At 27.1% G+C, this 20,931-nt stretch overlaps 3 protein-coding genes across 3 annotated transcripts; all 3 read right to left on the bottom strand.

Annotated features, from left to right (window-relative positions):
• Positions 1–1,544: 1,544 nt before the first annotated feature.
• LOC124919507 (formin-like protein 7) lies at positions 1,545–5,099 on the bottom strand. The gene is made up of 4 exons (XM_047459757.1): positions 4,794–5,099; positions 3,354–3,641; positions 2,692–3,226; positions 1,545–2,479 (listed from the first exon to the last, which is right to left on the bottom strand). Exons 1-4 carry the CDS (start codon positions 4,941–4,943, stop codon positions 1,860–1,862), a joined length of 1,593 nt encoding a protein of 530 aa, XP_047315713.1. The 5' UTR covers positions 4,944–5,099; the 3' UTR covers positions 1,545–1,859.
• A 3,546-nt stretch (positions 5,100–8,645) lies between these two features.
• On the bottom strand, positions 8,646–9,225 carry LOC124942403 (CASP-like protein 1C1). Its single transcript, XM_047482943.1, has 3 exons — positions 9,077–9,225; positions 8,912–9,014; positions 8,646–8,831 (listed from the first exon to the last, which is right to left on the bottom strand). The coding sequence occupies exons 1-3, from the start codon at positions 9,223–9,225 to the stop codon at positions 8,646–8,648; spliced, it is 438 nt and encodes a 145-aa protein (XP_047338899.1).
• A 5,684-nt stretch (positions 9,226–14,909) lies between these two features.
• LOC124942321 (UPF0496 protein At4g34320-like) lies at positions 14,910–16,099 on the bottom strand. The gene is made up of 2 exons (XM_047482835.1): positions 15,686–16,099; positions 14,910–15,599 (listed from the first exon to the last, which is right to left on the bottom strand). Exons 1-2 carry the CDS (start codon positions 16,097–16,099, stop codon positions 14,910–14,912), a joined length of 1,104 nt encoding a protein of 367 aa, XP_047338791.1.
• Positions 16,100–20,931: the final 4,832 nt, after the last annotated feature.

Here is a 20,931-nt window from a genome sequence, read left to right as displayed (position 1 = left end):
GTCAATTTGGTTTGGTTATAACATCCTTAATATTTGTTCAATTGTATTATTATTTATTTTATTAAAATTATAGTTTATACTAGTACATAATGTAGGCCATGAATTTAATTTTTCCTTGTATTTTTATTAAATAGATTAACGCTTAAGGAACTTGTTTGAAATAGTCAAATTCACCTAAATTAATTTTGAAATCATATTGTCAAGTCTCTATGTCCATACTGAAAGCAATTTTTAAGTTTGTTTTTACCGATTCAAGGAGTAGATGAAATTTTGAAATTTCTTCCTTTTTACCTTTTTCTTTTTTATTCAATGCATAAAGTTTAAACAAATTAACAATTTTCATCATTGCTTCTTATCAAATGATCTAATATTTGTTTGTTAATTTTATTAATATATATGTAGTGGACAAGGATATCCCGCAATTCATAAAAGTATGTTAAAATTAAAGTTACAACAAACATTGTTATAAAAAAAATTATTATAAATTTTGATTTGATTGTTAATAAATATTGAGAAATAATTATTACTGGCCCTATGGAATTGAATAAAAACAAAAATTGACTTAAGAAAGCAATCCAAATGAAAGAAACCAAAAAATGGACGACATTTTTTAAAAAACAATAGATATTTTTAAATTTTATTTATTTGATGAGATTGAGAAAAATAATTAAATATATAACAAAAGACTTGTTCAACTATAGAGATCTAGAAATTTGTGAGATTTGCATAAGAGAATATTATATGCGATGTCTTGTTTTGTAAGCTCCCATTTTGACATATATACGTGACATTTTGAAATGTTATAATTTCATGTCAAACATTAAAATTAAAAAATATAATAAACTCAATTCAGAGTCTTAGTCAATGGAATTATAAGAATTGCAAGGAAACTGGCATCATACGTTAAAAATATATATTTTAATTAATCAAGTTTATATTATTCAAATATATAATATTATTTAAAATATTATTTTAAGAAAGAAAGCACATGGGAACATCACTAAAGTTACTCCGTACGACCGCCTCATTTTTAGCATCGTGGTTAAAGTTTAAAACGTTAAAAGTTTATTTTTTTTAAGATAATGTGTAATTTATTTACTATAAATGATTATAATTAAGAATATCATAGTAATCCTTGCTATAATTCACTATAATTTGTAACAATATAACTACCATAGGAAAGTTAATAATTATATAAATTAATTTATTTCAACATTTATAATATAGATTAGAATAATAGAAATCCAGTTGGATGCATGTGGAGAACGGTCATAAATAAGCATGTATTTGAATTTTACTTTATAAAGTAAGGTAACAAGTGGATGGACAAAATCAATAAAAAAATAAATCTAAGAAAAGAAAATAGTGGTGGGCCCACCTGGACACCATTTTCAAACTAATTCAAGTGGGTTATTTGAAATTATTATTATTGAGACTGTATTATCTTCTTAAATAAATAAAGTAAGTTTTGTTATATAAGAAATAGTTAATGGGCAAATAGAACATGAAACTATATCAACAACTTGTTACACATAAAAACATTATAGTAGAAGAAAATAAACAAAGCTTTTATAACAAAAGAACAGCTAAACCACCATATTTACTTGCCAAACAGTAAGTAAACCCTTAAAAAAGAGAGAATTCACTCACAATCAAGTCTAGTGAGTATCCCAAACAAGTTATTGAAACACGATTCGTCGGTCGGGCGTGTACGTACAAATGATCGTAGCACTCAAATGGGCAGGATGATAATGTAAAATGTAAATGACACCTCTCAACATAGGTTTATTAACATGGTGACAGAAAGTATATTTTAAGGGGGTGATAAACAATACCATTTCAATATTCTGTTTGAAATCTCAGCCTGACCATCCTCCTCTTTGAGAACCAGAACCAGAAGAAGAAGGATGCCCGTTCAACCTGTCGAGCACAGCATTGAAGTCAATCGGCTGCCCGCTCTCCTCCAGCCTCTGGATCACACCAGTCACGTGATCTCCTCTATAGCCCATTGTCACAAGCTTCTCGATTAATTCACCATAAGTGTTGTTATTATTATTATTGTTGCGCATGAATGGGGATTGATTTGGTGGTTGTGGTCGATTCACTGTGTTTGCCATCGACTGTGGGTTTTGAAGAGGAGAGCTTGGAGGATAACTACCTTGTGAGAATTGAGGCGGCGGCGGTTGGTTCTGATGGTGTGCCCTGTTGTTCCCTTCAGCGTCGTACATCATGTATGCATTTCCTTGTGTAAACTGAGGTGTGTTGTTGTAACCATCATTTGTCTGTACTCCATAATTAGCCTTCATCTGTTGAGGCTGTGACTGCATGGTCCTACCAGGACCACCACCAAACCCACCTTGTTGGGGAATTCCTGTGTAAGCCCCTTGCATTCCCATGTTATTTGGAATACTCTCTTGAGAAGGAGGGGGAGGAGGAATATTTGCTGGTTGACCAGGTAGATATGGAGGGTAAACTGAACCTGGTACAATATAACTCATCATGTGAGAAAAGATCAATTTTATATGGGTTTTTGTTTAGTGTTTCTTTCAAGATCTGTTCAAGCTTTTCTGTTTGGATTGTCTTTAGTTTTTTAGTCTATTGTGTTGGAGGCAAAGCTTTTGTTGCTCTCCATTTCAAGTTCAAGATGTAAACTTTTTTTAAAAAAAAAAATTAATTAAAAAGAAAAAGAACCTGGTGGAACTCTATTCTGTGATGACACTGAAGGCTGTTGTTGGGGCCATTGCTGCTGATACTGAGGTAGTGGTGGTGCTTGATTGCCATGATTTTGCACAGGCTGAGCTCCAGGCCTGGACATGTCTTGTAAGTGTGAAGTCCTGTACTGGGAATCTGGCTGCAGATACTGAGGAGATGGAGATTGATGGGGCAATGCAGGTGGGTTTTGTAAGCCGGCTGGGGGCAAATAATATGCCTGCGATTGGGGCAAGGGCTGTGGTTGGGGTGGTGCAATGGGTTGTTGTTGCTCTACGGGTCTTGTAATGGGGGACACTTGATGGGGTAGGGCAAGAGCGAGTTGTTGGCCCTGATGAACATCTGATGGGCCTTCAGGCTTCTTGGCTTCAGAAGATGGAGCTGCAGCTCTTTCCTCGATTTGATGAGAGTGACTTGTGGAGGTTGACTCCTTTTGTGCATGCTGAAGCTTAGCAAGCTCTTTTTGTGTTTCTGCAAGTTCCTGTTTGTCTCGTAATATCTGTACAGACCTGTGTACCTATAAAATAACCACAAACAACTCAATTATATAGAAATCACTTTTCAATGGTAATTAAAACTTAGACTTGAGTTACCCCGAGTGTGTTAACAAGGTCAAGTTTATGAAAAAAAGTATTTTGACTTGCCTCTTGTAAATGCTTCTCCAGTGATTTTAGCTTCGAATCTTGTTCCCCATGATCACGGTTTAAATCAGAACGCATTTCACTAATGGATTTATCAAGGTTGTAACAATACAGTTCCAGCTGAGATAGACGCGAGCTTAGTCCCTCAAGGAAACGCATCAGATTGTCAGAATGTTTCTTCATAGTCTTTTCAACAACAGATATCACCTCATGGTTAAAGGATTCATCTGGAGGACTGTATGCAGGAGCAGGGAACATAGATGATCTTGCCATCCTACTTTTGTGGAATTCCTGGAAAGAGGAACATAAATGTTAGGCAGTCAACACACAGGAGGCAAGAAAGATTCGAGAAACAAAACACATAAAAGGGAATTTTTGACAAGCTGCAAGATGATGAACTAAGGAGTCTGGTAGATATATTATGCAGGCATCCAAACAATGAAAAATGGTATGACATGATTGATAATTCGAGCTATTTCAATAAATCGTCCAATAATATTTATAAGCAAATGACTCAACACGTAGGAACTAAAAACTTGCTTCAACACTACTAGAAAAGTATGCTACAAAGCTAATGAAATTAAGTGTCAAAAGACAAGAAGTAAAAATGTAAAAGAGAGGGAGGGCCTTTGTTTGATGTGGGTTATTTGGATTAACCAGCATCTCAACACCAATAAATTTTTTCATCAAATCATCACTAAATTACCAAAATAAGGATGTAATAGTTTAAATAATAAACTATTTTTTTCATAAAACAAAACATAACCCTAGATAAAACAAGCTTAAGAGATGAGGTCATGCTTTTAGAAATTGCTATTTGATGCTACATCACCACCAAACTACAAGGAATGAGAAATAACAATGACTAAACAACATCGTGAAATCATTTGTTAGTATGGATAGTTGTGAAAATCCTCTATGACCTTCACAATCCATAGTGAACCTGTGAAGATCCTAGTGATGAGTATTTCAGTCCAGAAAACAAGTGGAAAGTTGAGAACCTCAAACATGCTCTTTTGGGTTTCTTCTTGCCAATTATAAACCAGAACAGATAGAAGGTACAACTAGTTTATCAATGATCATAAGAATATGTTCCTCAACTTTCGATGTCACACTTGATTGTAACCATCAAAATTGATTCTTTTAGGGAAACAAGTCCTAATTTTCATCTATATACAGAAACACATATTTGAAGCACGCATCAAGGAAAAGTCAATACTCTAAAACTTAACAAACGCAGCAATGCCAGTTCAGAAACTATCCATATACAATTAGATATAACTTAGCTTGCAATCAATCATCAAACTCAATTAGCTACCAAATTGAAATAAACTAATGAATCGATCTTTATCCTTACGATTTCACAGACCTAAAATCCAGGAGGAAAAGTAAAAGTCTGAACAATCGAAAGAATAATGAATAGATCGAGAAAGAAAAAAAGACCTTGGCGGAATTAGTTCCAATAGGTTGTTCAGAATGAGTTCCGTTAGAAGCGTCGTGATTGTAATCGTCATAAGAGCAGAGAATATCGTCGCTAGCGAAATCAAAACCTTTAGAACCGGGATTATTACGAGCCGATGATCCAGAAGCCATAGATAGATAGATAGGAGATAGCTAGGTTTAAGCGAACCGATTAAAGAGAAAATCGGGGAAGGAAGGAAGGATTAGGGTTGGAAAAAGAAAAGATGAGAGAGAGAGGAATTAAGGGTGGACTGTCAGGCAAGGTAGGCACCGACTTGATGATATAGATAGAGAGAGAAAAGTATGTGCTAAGGAACGAGTATTTGTGGATTTATTTATATAAATTATTATATATTGAGTCAGTCACTCACAAACAGATAAAAATAAAATTCTATTTACTATATGCACACCAATAATTGGTCTTATAAACAAAATCTCACGCCTTTTTATATAAACCCACTTAAAATTGCTAATTTTTCTTTTTCTCAAGTAAATATATTTTTATTTTCACTAATTTTATATAAATATATATTTTTCTATAATTATTAATTTATATATATATATATTATATATATATATAATAACACTATAATATATATAAAGATTTTATAAATTACTATAATATTTTCACATATTAATTATTAATATATTTTTTTTTCTCATCATATTTTCTTATAATATAAATATATTTTTTCTTTCATTATTAATTTTATATAATATTATTTTTCTTTCATTATATATATATTCATTTATATTTGTCTCTCAACATGTAATATTAAATTTATATTTATTAATTTAAAAATAAAAAAAATAACATTATAAAATATATAAAAAAACCTTTATATGTATAATTATTTTTTTACTTATTTTTATTTATACATAATTATATACATAGTCTCTATAAAACCTGTTAAAATTTTAATATGTGATGGAAAGGAGGTAGGATTGCTAAATTATCTCTCATATTTTATTTTATTTTATTTTTATATCTCTTCATATATATTATATATTTTCTTAATATAAATATATATTATATTTTATTATTAATTTTATATAAATATTTTCTCATATATATAAATATTATATATATTGTCTTTCTTACTGTTAATTTTTATATTTATATATAAGATTACGTCTCTATTTAATTATTTTTTATACATAAATATTATCATAAAAAATCTAGTAAAATAAATAAATTTTCTCTTTTAATTAATATATATATATATATATTCTTATTATATAAATATATATATATTCTCTTATAGTTAATTTATCTATAAATATTTATTTCTCCCTCGTTATATTTATATATTAAATATATTTACTCTTTTATTTATATATATATATATATTATTTCATTATTAATTTTTATATTTAAGAATATGTTTAATTCTATAATTTAATCATAGTTAATGATCCTAAATTTTAATTGATCGCGAGTTAATATTACATTTATATTTATTAATATATATATATATATATATATATATATATATATATATATATATATATATATATATATATATATATATATATATATATATAAAGAATACTATAAAAGTATTTTTTATAATTATATATATAACATTTCATTTATAATACAAAAATTATAGCTATTGTCAAATAAAAAAAGAAGAAGTTATTTTTCCATATTTAAAAAAAAAATCATAATTTAATACATATCTAAAATTAAATTACATAATAATGTCAATAAAATCAAAACAATTAAATGAAAATTTATGTGTTAAATGTGTTACCAATAGATACTCAATATATTAATAAAGAAGTGATAGGGGAGGGAATGATATGTCATTACATCACAAGTTGGAAAAAGGATAAAATGATCAAATTGCGCCACATCATTTACTCCATCAAATTCTTCTCTCAATCATTTCTCATATTAATATTAATATTAATATATATATATTGTTAAAATTTAAATGACTTTTCAAATTAAACATCTTAATTATCGTTACAATAAATATACTATTTTTTTAGAATGCTGGGTTCCGCTGCTCTTATGGAGTGCGACTAATTCCCGCGGGTTAAGCAATAGTCCACAAACACACTTAACCATTCGTAGAACTTGCCGCCCGACGGACTCGAACCCAGGACCTCATGGAGGTCGGGGGATATCCACCTCTTGTTGTCAACTAATTCTCGCAGGTTAAGCAATAACCCGCAAACACACTTAACCAGCGCGCAAAACTTACCGCCCGACGAGCTCGAACCCAGGACCTCATGGAGGCCTGAAGGATATTCACATCTTGTTGCCGTTAGGCTAGAAGAGGGGATCTATTATTTATTTTCTTTTTACCCAAAATCATAAATCACGACAACATCATTGTTTTCCTCTCATAGTCATGACTCTTAATTTTTATTTTTCATCAAGATTGAAACTTATTTTAAATTCCATCTTCAACCTTCTCTTTAATTTTTGTTCTAACTCCAAGTTTTTAATAATAAAAAAATTGTTATATTGTTTAACTTTTACAACATAATTATGCAAATAAGTAATTTTTTTTTATGTTTTTTCAATTTTTGATATTACTAGTTTTAATGTTATTTATTATTTAATAAAGTTAGGCGGATTCTTTAACTTTTATAATCTTATACTTATTTATTAACTTAATTTTCGATCTCTATTTTTAGATTTTTCTTCCGTTTTAGCAGCAACAAAGTTGATTTTTTTTTGTAACTTTTATATGACTATTCAAGAAAATATATTTTTTTTCTTGTTAATGAATATTTTAAAATTTATGTTTAATTAAGTATATTGTTATATCTATTTTAAGTTAATTTATATTTTGTAGAATGGATTAATTTATATTATGTAATAGGGATGATTAAATGTTGTTTAAGGATAAAATATATATTAATATTTTTTGGTTAATTATATTTTATAATAACTTAGTTAAGATATTAGATTTAAGTTATAATAATTTTAAATTATTTTAATTTAAATGTGTTAATTAAAATATAATATTATTTTTAATATTTAATATATTTAGAAAATAATAAGTATAATTTCACATTCTACAAATCGGGAATTGAGACATAAATAGAGATCCCTTTAGAAATAAAAATCGGGTTACTCCACTACCCAACTAGTAGAGGAGAGTACCGTTGTCATCCCGTTACTCACTATTGGACTCAATAAAAACTATAATCTATATAAAGAGATCTCTGTCCAAGTTTTCTGGTATCCTATTTGAAAAAAAAAAAATTATACATATTTTTAATTTAATTTGAAAAAATATAATAGTATATAATAATATTGTATTTAAAAAAAAAACAATCTAGTTTAGTTGTAAATGTCATAATAACATTATTAATGGTCTAACGACCTCGCTCACAAGGGTAGGCCTGGCCGCCTGGGTATAAGAAAAAACACTAAAATTTGAAATATATGAACTATATTAAATGATATTGAGATTTCCTCTTTTCACTCAACATGAATTCAATTTTATTTATTTGTTTTGTATTTAGGAAGTTAACACAACTTTTCTTAATTTAAATGTTGGTAATAGAAATTGAATTCGTGATAATTGATTTCTTAGGCCCGTATAATTTCTAGCTCCATCTCGTTTCCAACATATTCAACTTTAGAAACACAATTATAGTACATTATTCCATGTTGATTTTATCATGTTTGTTTAACTTTGTGTATACAACTCCTAAAAATATGTAACGATACCCAGAACCAACAAGAAAGGAGCCATTAAGCTAACACCCTCCACTTGTTGGATTAACTTTAAACACACATTTCAGCAACCAAAGAAACAAAAGCTTTAAATTTTTTGTCAGAACAAAAGAAAGAGACATCCCGGGAATTTAGTTACCACAACAACAGTTTATGGCTTTGGAATGTGGAATGGTGTAGAGAATGCTGAAAAAGTATAAAGAAACAGCAGCAAAACCAGTGCCAATAGCTGCTTGAACATGGTAGTCTTCTTTCTTCCTCAAAAGAGCTATGGCTAACACTCCAGATGATGACGATGCCAGCAACAATGTCACAAACTGCATCATGTCGATCAGTTTGTCGTGTTAGCCAGTTACAGAAGAAGAAGAACAAAATAAGGGAAAGAGTGATTAATTACCACGTCAAAAACGACAATGAATCGTGAGAGCAAGAATTTCCGAGACCCAACTAGAGTCAGAAATCCATACACGACTGCAATAGCATTCCCAACAAGAAAATATCTGCACAACCCACCCAAATTAACCCAGATTGCTTGAGAATTCGAAAATCAAAAGGAACATACCTGAAGACAAAACTTCTGCGAAACTTGAATTCAAAGTCAATGGCACAAATCGTGTTCTGATTACTTGTAGCCATAAAAATGACTGCCACAATGCTTGCTAGAAAGGACAGGGCTCTAGGAACTAAGACATAGAGTCTTTGACTGGCCATTGTTTGAGTAAGAAAGAACCTGGATTTTGATCAAACTTGGAAAGATAGGAGGAGTATTATGAAGACTTGTGTGATGAAATGTAAACTTGGCATGCAGCAGCTAACTGCTTTTATTTATCAACCATGGTCAACAGGCAATGATTGATACAAGAATGGTCTTTCTTTACATTTTTTTCTAATTATACACAAGTGGGGTTCCAGTAGCAGTTACAAGTACTACATTGATTAATTTGTAATGTATAGTTCCCTTCTTTAATCATAAACCTAACCTATCATTAAGCAACTTGTTTTCAATTGATTTGTAATTGGCTGCTATGGATGAACATAAGTTTGAGGTCAACCATGTTACAATACCCTCTTGATAAAATAGTACTACTCTCACATTTCAGTAACCAACAACTAGCTAGGGCATGAATAACTTCACAATATATATATATAATGTAGTCTTAGGTTTGGCTGGAGGGCTGTCCATTCTTAATTGATTAGTTATGACTTAATTTTTAGGTTTTATTGAGTCTAAGGGAGTAGATTATGTTGGAATTTTTAGGGTCACTTGTATAATAAATAATTGTGCATGTGTCATATTTAATATAAGCCAAAATAATGTGATCTAATGTGAAATTAAGTTTATGGCTTATGGGTGTATTTGTCATGAAAATAAAGTGAGGATACCTAAGTGACATTTCTAATTTTATGAAGGGGCTAAATTAGAAATTGTCAAACTATAATAACTAACTTATTGTTGGTTATATGTAACGGTAATGGTCCCCATTTGAAGTAACGTCAATTCTCTTTTGCGTCCCCATCAACAGAGAGAGAAACCTATTGACTTACTCATCAAATGGAAGAACCATTCCATATAAGGAAAGTTTAAGGAAAGATTCATTCAATCCATGCAAAGTTTAAGGAAAGAGAAGATTAGATTCACAATTCATGCGATTAATTAAGGTACGCTTCCGCAGCATTCAAGATTTTAATTTCTCACACGTTAAATTAGGATCTAATTAGGATAATTCTAACAATTGGTATCAGAGTCATCCTAATTTAATTATGTGAAAAGTAGATATATATGCATGAAATTTATAGGCATGCAATTCATAATAAAAATAAAAGCATGTTATTAGGAATATATATATATATATATTAATTTGGTATAAAGATATAAAGATTTATGGATTTATAAATATTTAGATTCTCTGGTTTTGTTAAGTTCCTAGATCTTTAAGTTTCTGTAAAGAGTAACGGTTATATATTAATTAATATCGTATGATGTTATCATGAAGATTGATGGGAAGAGATATTTGAATTATCTCATAATTAAGATTCCTCCTCGGTTTAAGGATATTTAGATTCTCAGTAATCATAAATATATATATATATATGCATGAATTTATAGATAATTTCATGTTTTCGGATTATATATATTGGTTTTGATAATTTCAAAGACATAATATTAGGTTATAGATAATTTCATATTTTCGGATTATATATATTGGTTTTGAGAATTTCAAACATAATTCTCTGTTTTAAATTGACCGTGTTTAGATTTTCTTGTTAAACGGTTTAGATTTTCTTGTTAAAGGGGTTAAAGGGAGAAATTCTCTGTTTTAAATTGACCGTGTTTAGATTTTCTTGTTAAACGGTTTAGATTTTCTCGTTAAAGGGTTAAAGGGAGAAATTCTCTGTTTTAAATTGACCGTGTTTTAAATTGACGGTTGATATTTGTTGTTAAGGGATTAAATAATATATAATATATATTATAAATCAAGAGATAATTAAGGAATAATGTTTAAGATTATATATATATAAAAATCAATTATAATAAAATTTTAATTATATCCTTTATTTTAGGATTAAAAGATTAAGGTCAATGATTATTAATAAATTAATTAATAATTGGATTTAGGCTAATATTTGAAATTTGGTCAAATAAATCTTAAAGATTTATTATTTAATTTAATTAATATGAGACATTACAAATTTCAAAATCAAGTAAGATTTGGCATATAGTATAATTTTATTTTTTATAATAAAATAAATTATATGTTATTTGGAAAATTATATATTATTGATTTGGGTTATATACAATAATATAACATTTAAATTTAAATTAATGATATTATTGTTCATTATTTGGATTGTATTGATTGATACAAATAATCACCAAAGTGACAATGTTTGTTGAAATTAATTCAAGACAATTTTGAATGGTTGTATTGTGTAATTCATGTGATTATATTATTTGGCCCAAAGGCTGATAATTAATTGACAGAATTGCATTAATACTTGTGATGATAAATATGTAATAATTATAAAGTCTTATTTATGTGAATAATTAATCCATCCAAAGATAGATTGATTATTTGACATGTCTTATTATTAATGTTTGATCATTACACCAAAATACTATTAGCAATTAATATTACTGTCCAAAGACTTGATATTAATGTTGCATTAAGTATTTTGAGATGGGATAAATCATTATTTGAATTTAGTTGTTACTTAAGTTTATAAATGTGAGCAACTAATTTATTGAATATCCTAAATAATTAAGGGCTATAATTTTTTTTTATGATGTCAAGTTAAAGATATTTTTTTTAGACGAGACTGCAATATTTGTTTTGAGGATATTGAGTTTGAGGGGAGAAATGATTGTGTCTTTAAAAATGATTTAGATCAATAATTCCTATTGTGGAAGATTTGATTTATATCTCAAGTGTTCTTGACATTGATAAGAATTTTATTGATATTGAGGATAATGTTCAAAAATCAAGAGTAACAAGACAATATGATCAAACTCATTAAGTACAAACTCAACAACCTCAAAATCAAGTGTCTTTATGACAATCCAATTTAATTGAATTACTCTTTAAGAACAATTTATGGTACCCATTACATATTTTGATATGGAGCTTCACCAAAGTAGATGTTAAGGGGTTTCTCCAATAGAGACATTGAAAAACAATTTGGTGCAATGAGAATACTTTGTGTCGAGAGACCAAATTAATATGGTTTGCAAATTAAAGAAATTCATCTATAGACTTAAAGAAACGTCTCGTTAGTGATACCAAAATTTTTACAAAATAACAATTCTCTCTTTTGGTTTTGAGGTGAATTTAATTGATTATTTGTGTATCACATGTTCAGTGGGAGTAAACGTCTATTTTTGGTTTTATATGTGGGTGACATTTTGTTTGTCACAAATTTTGCTTGACATTAAGTAGCCAATACTTACGAGATATTTGAAAAGAATTAAGAATTAAATGCTCACATATAGAAAGTCGGAAAGTCTTGAGATCATTGAGTATTCTGACTCCGATATTACGAGATGCCAAAATAGTATGAAATCTACTTCGGTTAATATTTTTCGCTAGCTGGTTTTGTCATTTCTTAAAGAAGTGTCAAACAAACACTTATGGCGTCATCCACTATTGCAGCGAAATTTATAACATGTTACTAGGCATCAAATTAAGTGATTTTGACATCAAGTTTATTTTATGAAATAAATGATACAAAGTGGATAAATTTCTATAAAATATATATGTACAAACTCTATGGTTATGAACCTCATGCCAATAAGTTTATCATCTAATGTCTTTCATGAGGATATTGCTCGTATGAGTGTTGTAGAGATCAACGATCTCTAACTTCAGTGGGAGTTTGTAATTTTGACATCTTCCAATTTAATTTTTTTATAGATATTTATAAAGTTTTTTATTCTGATCAGAACTTAAGTATTATTCAGTTCATTACACTTTGTATAATTATGTTTAAAGTATGATCTCACTAAAGTTAAGTAGGACCAGTTGAAAATTGACATGAAAAGATCACCTTGCATGAAATTTTCATTCCTCACATTCATGATATGATTTGTCAATTAATTGTATTGATTTATGTGATCATTGTTGGGTCTAGTTGTGCTTAAATACAACGACGAGCTCTTTGGTCCTATATTAATATAATTAATTGATAAAATTGTTTATACAACATATGATTAAGATGACATAAAACTTCAGGCGCATTATGGTTGATACATTTATTTTTGTACATACGTGACCCAGTGGGAGATTGTTGGAATTTTTAGGGTCACTTGTATAATAAATAATTGTGCATGTGTCATATTTAATATAAGCCAAAATAATGTGATCTAATGTGAAATTAAGTTTATGGCTTATGGGTGTATTTGTCATGAAAATAAAGTGAGGATACCTAAGTGACATTTCTAATTTTATGAAGGGGCTAAATTAGAAATTGTCAAACTATAATAACTAACTTATTGTTGGTTATATGTAACGGTAATGGTCCCCATTTGAAGTAACGTCAATTCTCTTTTGCGTCCCCATCAACAGAGAGAGAAACCTATTGACTTACTCATCAAATGGAAGAACCATTCCATATAAGGAAAGTTTAAGGAAAGATTCATTCAATCCATGCAAAGTTTAAGGAAAGAGAAGATTAGATTCACAATTCATGCGATTAATTAAGGTACGCTTCCGCAGCATTCAAGATTTTAATTTCTCACACGTTAAATTAGGATCTAATTAGGATAATTCTAACAGATTATCCCACCAACTCTAGGGAATCTGACATGCATGGATAAGATTGAATATGTATTTCAATCTATCACCTATCCTTCAGATTCATATATGTTTCGAATTACTGCTGCTACTGTGAAAATATGTTATCTACATGTTTTAATTACGGAGAAAGATCAAGAATGTCTGGAAAGAAGAAACACGAAAATGATGGGCTAATATGGTGTAACTCAGACCATACATGTGCAATTATATGTGCTACTGTTTTAAATGACGAAAAGTATATTGGTTGGAGAGTAGTGATATACGATTAGATTAGCACTAGAAACAAAATCAAAGTTATAGTTTATTGATGGGTCATAGTTGTACAGAAAGAATCGGATTTTTTTTTATAAATAGCGAAAGATGGAATATTTAGTCCGTTCTTAGATTCTAAATACAATGTGGGATGAGATTAAGTCCAACTATGTTAGTAATATTGTCTTGAAATTACAGAAAATATAAAAATATAATATTACAAAGAAATTAAATAAATTAGAATATATAAAGAAACGATAATCACCGAAATCAAATGTTAATTCACATCTCTTGCTGGAGTTTATCAGATGATGACGCCCTTAACCTAAGGTGTTAAAATTTAATTGTATATTTATTATATATACCAACCCACGTGTTATTTTAATCGTGAGTAATATTTTTTTTCATGATGTGTTATTTGGGTTTTTTATTCGAGATGATTGAAGTAGTTTGATACGGAGGTATTTTCTTTCTTTAGTGATCTTTTTATAATCTTGTTTCTTAAAGATATGGGGGTATTTTCCTTCTTTAGGAATTTTTTTTAGAATCATGTTTCTTAAAAAATTTAGAGTAGATTGGTTTAAAACAATTTTCCGAGCTAATTAATTATACAGTCATATTTCACCTGTTTATATATATTAGGAAAAAAAAAAAGCTATATATCATATCTAATAGTTCAATTTATTTCAATTACAAATAGATTGTTTATTTCAAATATTTAAATATATATATAATAAAATTATGAGTCAACAAACAAGTAAAAAAGAATAACTATTTAATAAATAATTATTGATTCAAAAAAGTAATCAACAATTTTATTATTTACAATAAAAACTAAATAACAACTCAAGATCAATTACTCTCCTGATTCAAATTAGGAGATTTTATAATTCTTCGAAGAATAAGAGTTCTCGCCGTTCGAATATCTCGACTACAAATATCAACTTCCTTTTCAAGCTCCTCTGCAATCTTCATAAATTTCGCGATCTTCTTCTTTATCTTCTCTACGCAAAACGTCGCACCATCTTTTTTATCAATCAAATCCCATTCTTCCATTATAAGTATTTCTAAAGTATCAATTGAAGTTCTAATATTTTTCAAATCATTAATTTCAATAATAGACCCGACTTCCATAGAACTAATCACTCCCTTTTGTACCTTCATAACATTCTCATATTTCTTCAATTTACTATCAACCCACTTCCCCATTGAACCCAACGGTATTGAACAAGCAGCCGCTAAAGCGGCTGCTACGGGTGGGGCCGCTATTGCGGCCACCACAACCGAACATGCCAACACGGATATCAAAGTCGTAGCAAATAGCACCCGCGAAACCTTGCTCCATGCATGAATCTTTCGTAGTCTCTTGTTGAGTTTGGCCTTTTTCGAATGAAGTTTCTCGAGAATTACTGTTTGGTGCAATAAAACAATTTGAAGAATTTGTTTTATTTCTTTGGTAAACTGGTCACGGGAGGACTTGATGATTTTCAACATCTTCTTATCGATTTTTATTGTGCCAACACCTTTTTTCGCTTCGCATTGCTGAAGAACATGTTAAATAAAATGTACGTTAAATAACCAAATAGATAAATAGATAAATTATAATTAATTTATGATTATAAAATAACCTGAAGTGCGACAGAGATAAGAAGTTGACTATCGCGGGCGTGCTTTAAACGAGTATCTAACGAAGTACAAAAATCCAATGTCTTCGTACTATTGTCTAAATATTCCTCAACGAGATTGAAAAGTGCACGGTTCTTCCATATATCGTTCTTACATTCTAATGTCACTTTCACGACATCTTGATTCAATTCCAATAGGTTTTCGGTGACATTTCGGAGAGATTCAATGGAGGTGGATCGAACTTCGATACCGGAAGACAATGTAATGATCGGCTCCCTTGTTCTTGACCCGAGGTTGTCGTAATTGTAATGGTCGCCATGTTCTTCGATTGACCTCGTGTGTTGTTGCAGAATGGTATTACTTGTTATTGAAGTGATTCTTGAAGATTTGTGTATCTTGCTCATTATGTGCCCCATTGCAAAAAAGATGAATATGATAGGAATAATGAATAAAGAAAAGAATAGTATTATTCTAATAGAGGAGGTTATATAATGAATTGTGTATTTAATTATGGAAATAATAATTTTATGTTTGGAAATAAACAAGTATAATTAAGATTATCTAAATATTATTTTGTATTTGGAAATAAATTAAGTAATATACTTTATCGTACTTCTAAAAATAAAGTATATTGAAAATATAATATTTCCATTATTTTTTCCTCTTATTCCTAAATTAGAATATCTGCAATATTATAAAACAACTTTATCGTACTTCTAAAAAAATCTAATAAAAGATCATTAATTATAAAAAATAAAATATATTTAAATTGAAAAGCCAACACACTAAAATGAATAATTTCTATGTATAATTTGGTGTCCAATATTACAATTTTATAATTAAAGATATATATATTTATTATTATAATGATAGTTCTATTAATTATTATTAAGTTTTATATATTTTAATTAGATTATAAATAATACTGTTTATTATATATATTAATTTTATTTTATTACAATTATTAATAATATTTAAATTAAAATATATATAATTTATAATTTTATTATAAATAGTTTTTTATATTTTAATTAAAATAATATTAGTTATTAAACATAATAATTATATTAAATAATAATAGTACATTAATTTCTAATAGTAAATAAACTAAGAGAATAATAATTAATTATTAATTATATAAAAAAAAATTAAATTCATACTTTAATTATTTAAAAAGATAAAATTATCTTTTTATTCTTATATATTATACTATTTATCAAACACAAAATTATAAATTATATTAACTTATATCATTTTTTATAATTCAAATAAATATTAATAACTTATACTATGTCATATAATATTTATGTCTTATTATCGTTTTGTTATGTCTATATATATATCATATGTATTTTTTTTCTTTAATATTTTTTTTAATGCAAATAAGGAGGACATTAACTCGAGAAATTATCATTAACACGATTAAAGGTATAAATATTATATTATCCATAAAAAATTGTAAGTATTATTCATAAAAATTCGATATTAAGTTAAATATAATACCGTATTCAACAAAAACGCAACACTAATATGTCATGAATTAGATAATTATTTAACTTTTTATGAATTATTTTCTAAAAAATAATATGGGAGATTTATTTTTATTTTTTATTTAGTTAAATATTATATATATTCAAATTTTGTAACTTTAAATATGAACTATCATAATAATTAACTATGATGAAATATTAGTATTGAAAGGGAAGATTATAACTCTTTTTTTAAGGGTTGAAAATCTCATCAAAATCATTTTTTTATTATACATTTTTTTTTTCTTGTCGGTGAGAGATCTTTAGAGGGTAATTCTCTATTTTTAACTTGAATTTAGAGGGAAGTTAGTGTTGTATTTTTGTTTAATTTGTTGTCTAACCTAATTAGATTTGTTATTTTTTATTTTTATAATCCGAATAATACTTAATTACATGTGTGGATCGTTTGTTGTTCATATCTACCAATTATTTTGGTGATTTTTTTCAAATTTGTGTTCATCATTTTTTTAACACCAAAAGGATGAAGTTATTAGATCTGAAGTTATATCTTATTTGTTTAATAATGAATTATTTCATTGATATTTCATTTAAAAGCCCTCTTACCTTACCGGTATTCTTATTTATTTTTTTTATGATTTTCTCATTATTTTGACCATATAAGTATATAATAGTTAATATTTAGCATAACATTTTTCGGCGTTACTTATCAACCCACGGGCAAGTACAATTTATTGGCCGCCAATAATATTTTGTAGAGATTTTTCCGACACTATTTAATTGGTTTGTCCGACTTGCTCTATTAATCAATCCTCATCTTTATGAAACCTAAACGAGTTCGTCTTTTGTATACCTTAAAAAAAAAAAATACAAATACAAAAATATTGAATATCTCCATTGTAATTTTAATTTTTATAATTTGATATATTATTTAACATTTAGATTATTATTTAATGTTTTAATTGTGTAAATATATTATTGTATTTTTTACAAATTAATTTTACATTGTGTATTTTTTTTTAATGAATGAGAATTAACTTATAAAAAATAAATAAAAAATATTACTATTGGATTATAAAAAATTTATATTGAAGAAATAAATATATATTAATATTGTAATATGTTAAAAATAGTCAGATGTCTAAATGTTAGTTTGATCTTGAATTTATTAAATTTTAAATTAGTTATGTATCACGTTAATATCATTATAATCATCTAAACGTTTAAATAATCAATTTAAATACTAATCCCTTATTTTATTTTTTATTCAATTTAAATTTTAAATAAAAATGTTTTCATTATTTATTTTAAACAAATCTTAAATAATACAGTTTTTTTTTTATTAAATTTATAAAAAGAACACCCGAAATGTATAAGTTTTTAACTTATCCCTCTCATTGAAAACCTTAGCCAACTTGAATATGACGTTACAAGAGTGACTCATCAATCTTATCCAATTTTTTATATTTATTAAATGCTTTATATATATATATATAATATTTTGTTTTATAAATTATCATCCGACTTACAAATTTAATTATAATCAAACAATATTTTATTACATTACTTAATTTATTAATCAAATACTTAAATATTCTTTATTTAAAAATAAAAACAAAATATCATTTTCATTTTTTAAATACTCTTTTATTTTTTTAAAATAAAATTATACATTTTCTCAAAATCAACTTTTGTCAAATAATTCAAAATTATTTATAAAAAAATTAAGCTCAACATTTTTTTTATTTTTTTCACATAGTCTATTTTCTTTTCACTTATAAGAAATTTGATCACTGTTTATTTTTATCTTACTTTTGAAGGTTTCTTACATTTATTTTATAAAATATGATATAGTACATTTGAAGGGGTTACATTAGTCTAATTTAAAAGGATTATTGACAAATTTTGTATTAAAATTAATAAATAAGAGTAGGTTTATATATAGACGACTATAAGAAAAAGTTTAGGGCATATTTAATCCGGTTTTAGGTGATATGATGTGACTCTTCTTATCATTAAAGGGATTAAATAATTCGGTCCACCTTTCACTTAAATTATAGCTATATATTATGATTAAAAAAAATTAATTATATACTCAACCCAAAAAATGAGGTTTATATATATTATTTTGTTTAAAACAATTTATCTTTAATATTAAATTAATCACAACTAAATTAATAATGACATCACAAATAATAAAGAAATAAAATTAATTGAACCAACAGATTAACTAAAATAAAAATGCTCAATAAATGCAATTAGCTCCATATATAGATTTTTCAAAACCAAAAACTAATATAATAATAATAATAATAATAATATTGTGTACGATATATTTTTGTTGAATAGCTGATTAATGAGTTTTTTTTTCACTTCAACTTAAAATATTTTATGAAAATTAAATTAGTAATATTTATTATTCTAGACACTAAATTAAGACTTTTGGGTTAAAAAAAATATAACATCACTCAATTAATTAATCAAAATATTAAAATATTTTAAATTTTTTTTTTTTTATTTTATCATTATATTAAATACTTTTTAAGTCTTTTATAAAAAAATATATATATTCATCTCCTTAAAATCATCATTAATCGTTATTTTTTCAAATAACAAGATTTTTAAAATAACCCAAAATCCAATCAAGCCCTTAATTTTGTTACTTTATTTATCTTATTTTTCTATGAAATGTAATATGCATGAGTTTAGTTATTTATTGCAATCAAAATTAAATTAATAACCAAAACAATGTAAAAGGAAAATTGATTTTTTTGAAAAACATTTTGAATAAAAGGAATGATTTTTGTTTTTTCACAAATGATAAAATTGCATGTCAAATATACTAACATATATGTGGTTAGTTGAAATATTCTTGTATAGAGTTTGAGAGCATTTCAATATTATCTTTTTCTTTTCTTCCAATTAAAGAAAAAGCACAACATTTCAATATTATCTTTTTTTTCCTTCCAATTATTTGTATTGGGAGTAGTGCCACTTGAAGATATGGTGAAATCTAGAACTTATTTGTTCTTTTCAAATAAATAAATATGTTATTCTAAAATTCTCTTAAGATAAAAGAATCAAATTATGAAATTCTTGAATGTGACAACTTAATTGCATAAAATCTTAACTTTTGAGATCTTGATTGCAATAATAAAATTAACTAAGAGGCTTAATTTTAGTTTTCATCCAAAATATATTAAATATATTTTCTCTTTGCAAAGTCTTATTATATTTAATTTAATAATTTGAACAAGATATTAATAATTAATAAAGTGATGTTTGATGGATTGATTATTTTTATCAAATAAATAAGCTGATTTATTTCATCAAACAAGCCATTGGATCATTAGAAGGATATTGCTTATCTTCTCTTGATCAGTATTCAGTACAGTCTGCGATCTTCTCTCTATCTATATATATATCAGGGTTTATCCATTACCTTTTTTCATTGTTAAGCGGGTGAGGAGCGAGCTTGAAGATCATACAAGTTCTTTACTAGAGGTAATCATCGATTCAAATGATGTTCATCACTTCCAGTTAGATTTTGGGTTGGATTCTTTTTTCTTTTTTTATTGCTGCTCTCTGAGTAGGTGAACTGTTTTCCTTGTTATTGGTATTCTTCTGCTTTAATCTTGGTGAATCATTCATGGCAGCCATATCAAATCTCAATTCATTAGTTGAAGTTCTATTTAACTTTTTTGCAAGCAGGGTAGAGTCTTCTTCTTCTTCTTATACTACAAATTACAAGAGCAACGGCC

The sequence above is a fragment of the Impatiens glandulifera genome, chromosome 1 (genome assembly GCF_907164915.1).
Source record: "Impatiens glandulifera chromosome 1, dImpGla2.1, whole genome shotgun sequence".
NCBI lineage: Eukaryota > Viridiplantae > Streptophyta > Magnoliopsida > Ericales > Balsaminaceae > Impatiens > Impatiens glandulifera.
This window is presented reverse-complemented; position numbering and strand designations above follow the sequence as displayed.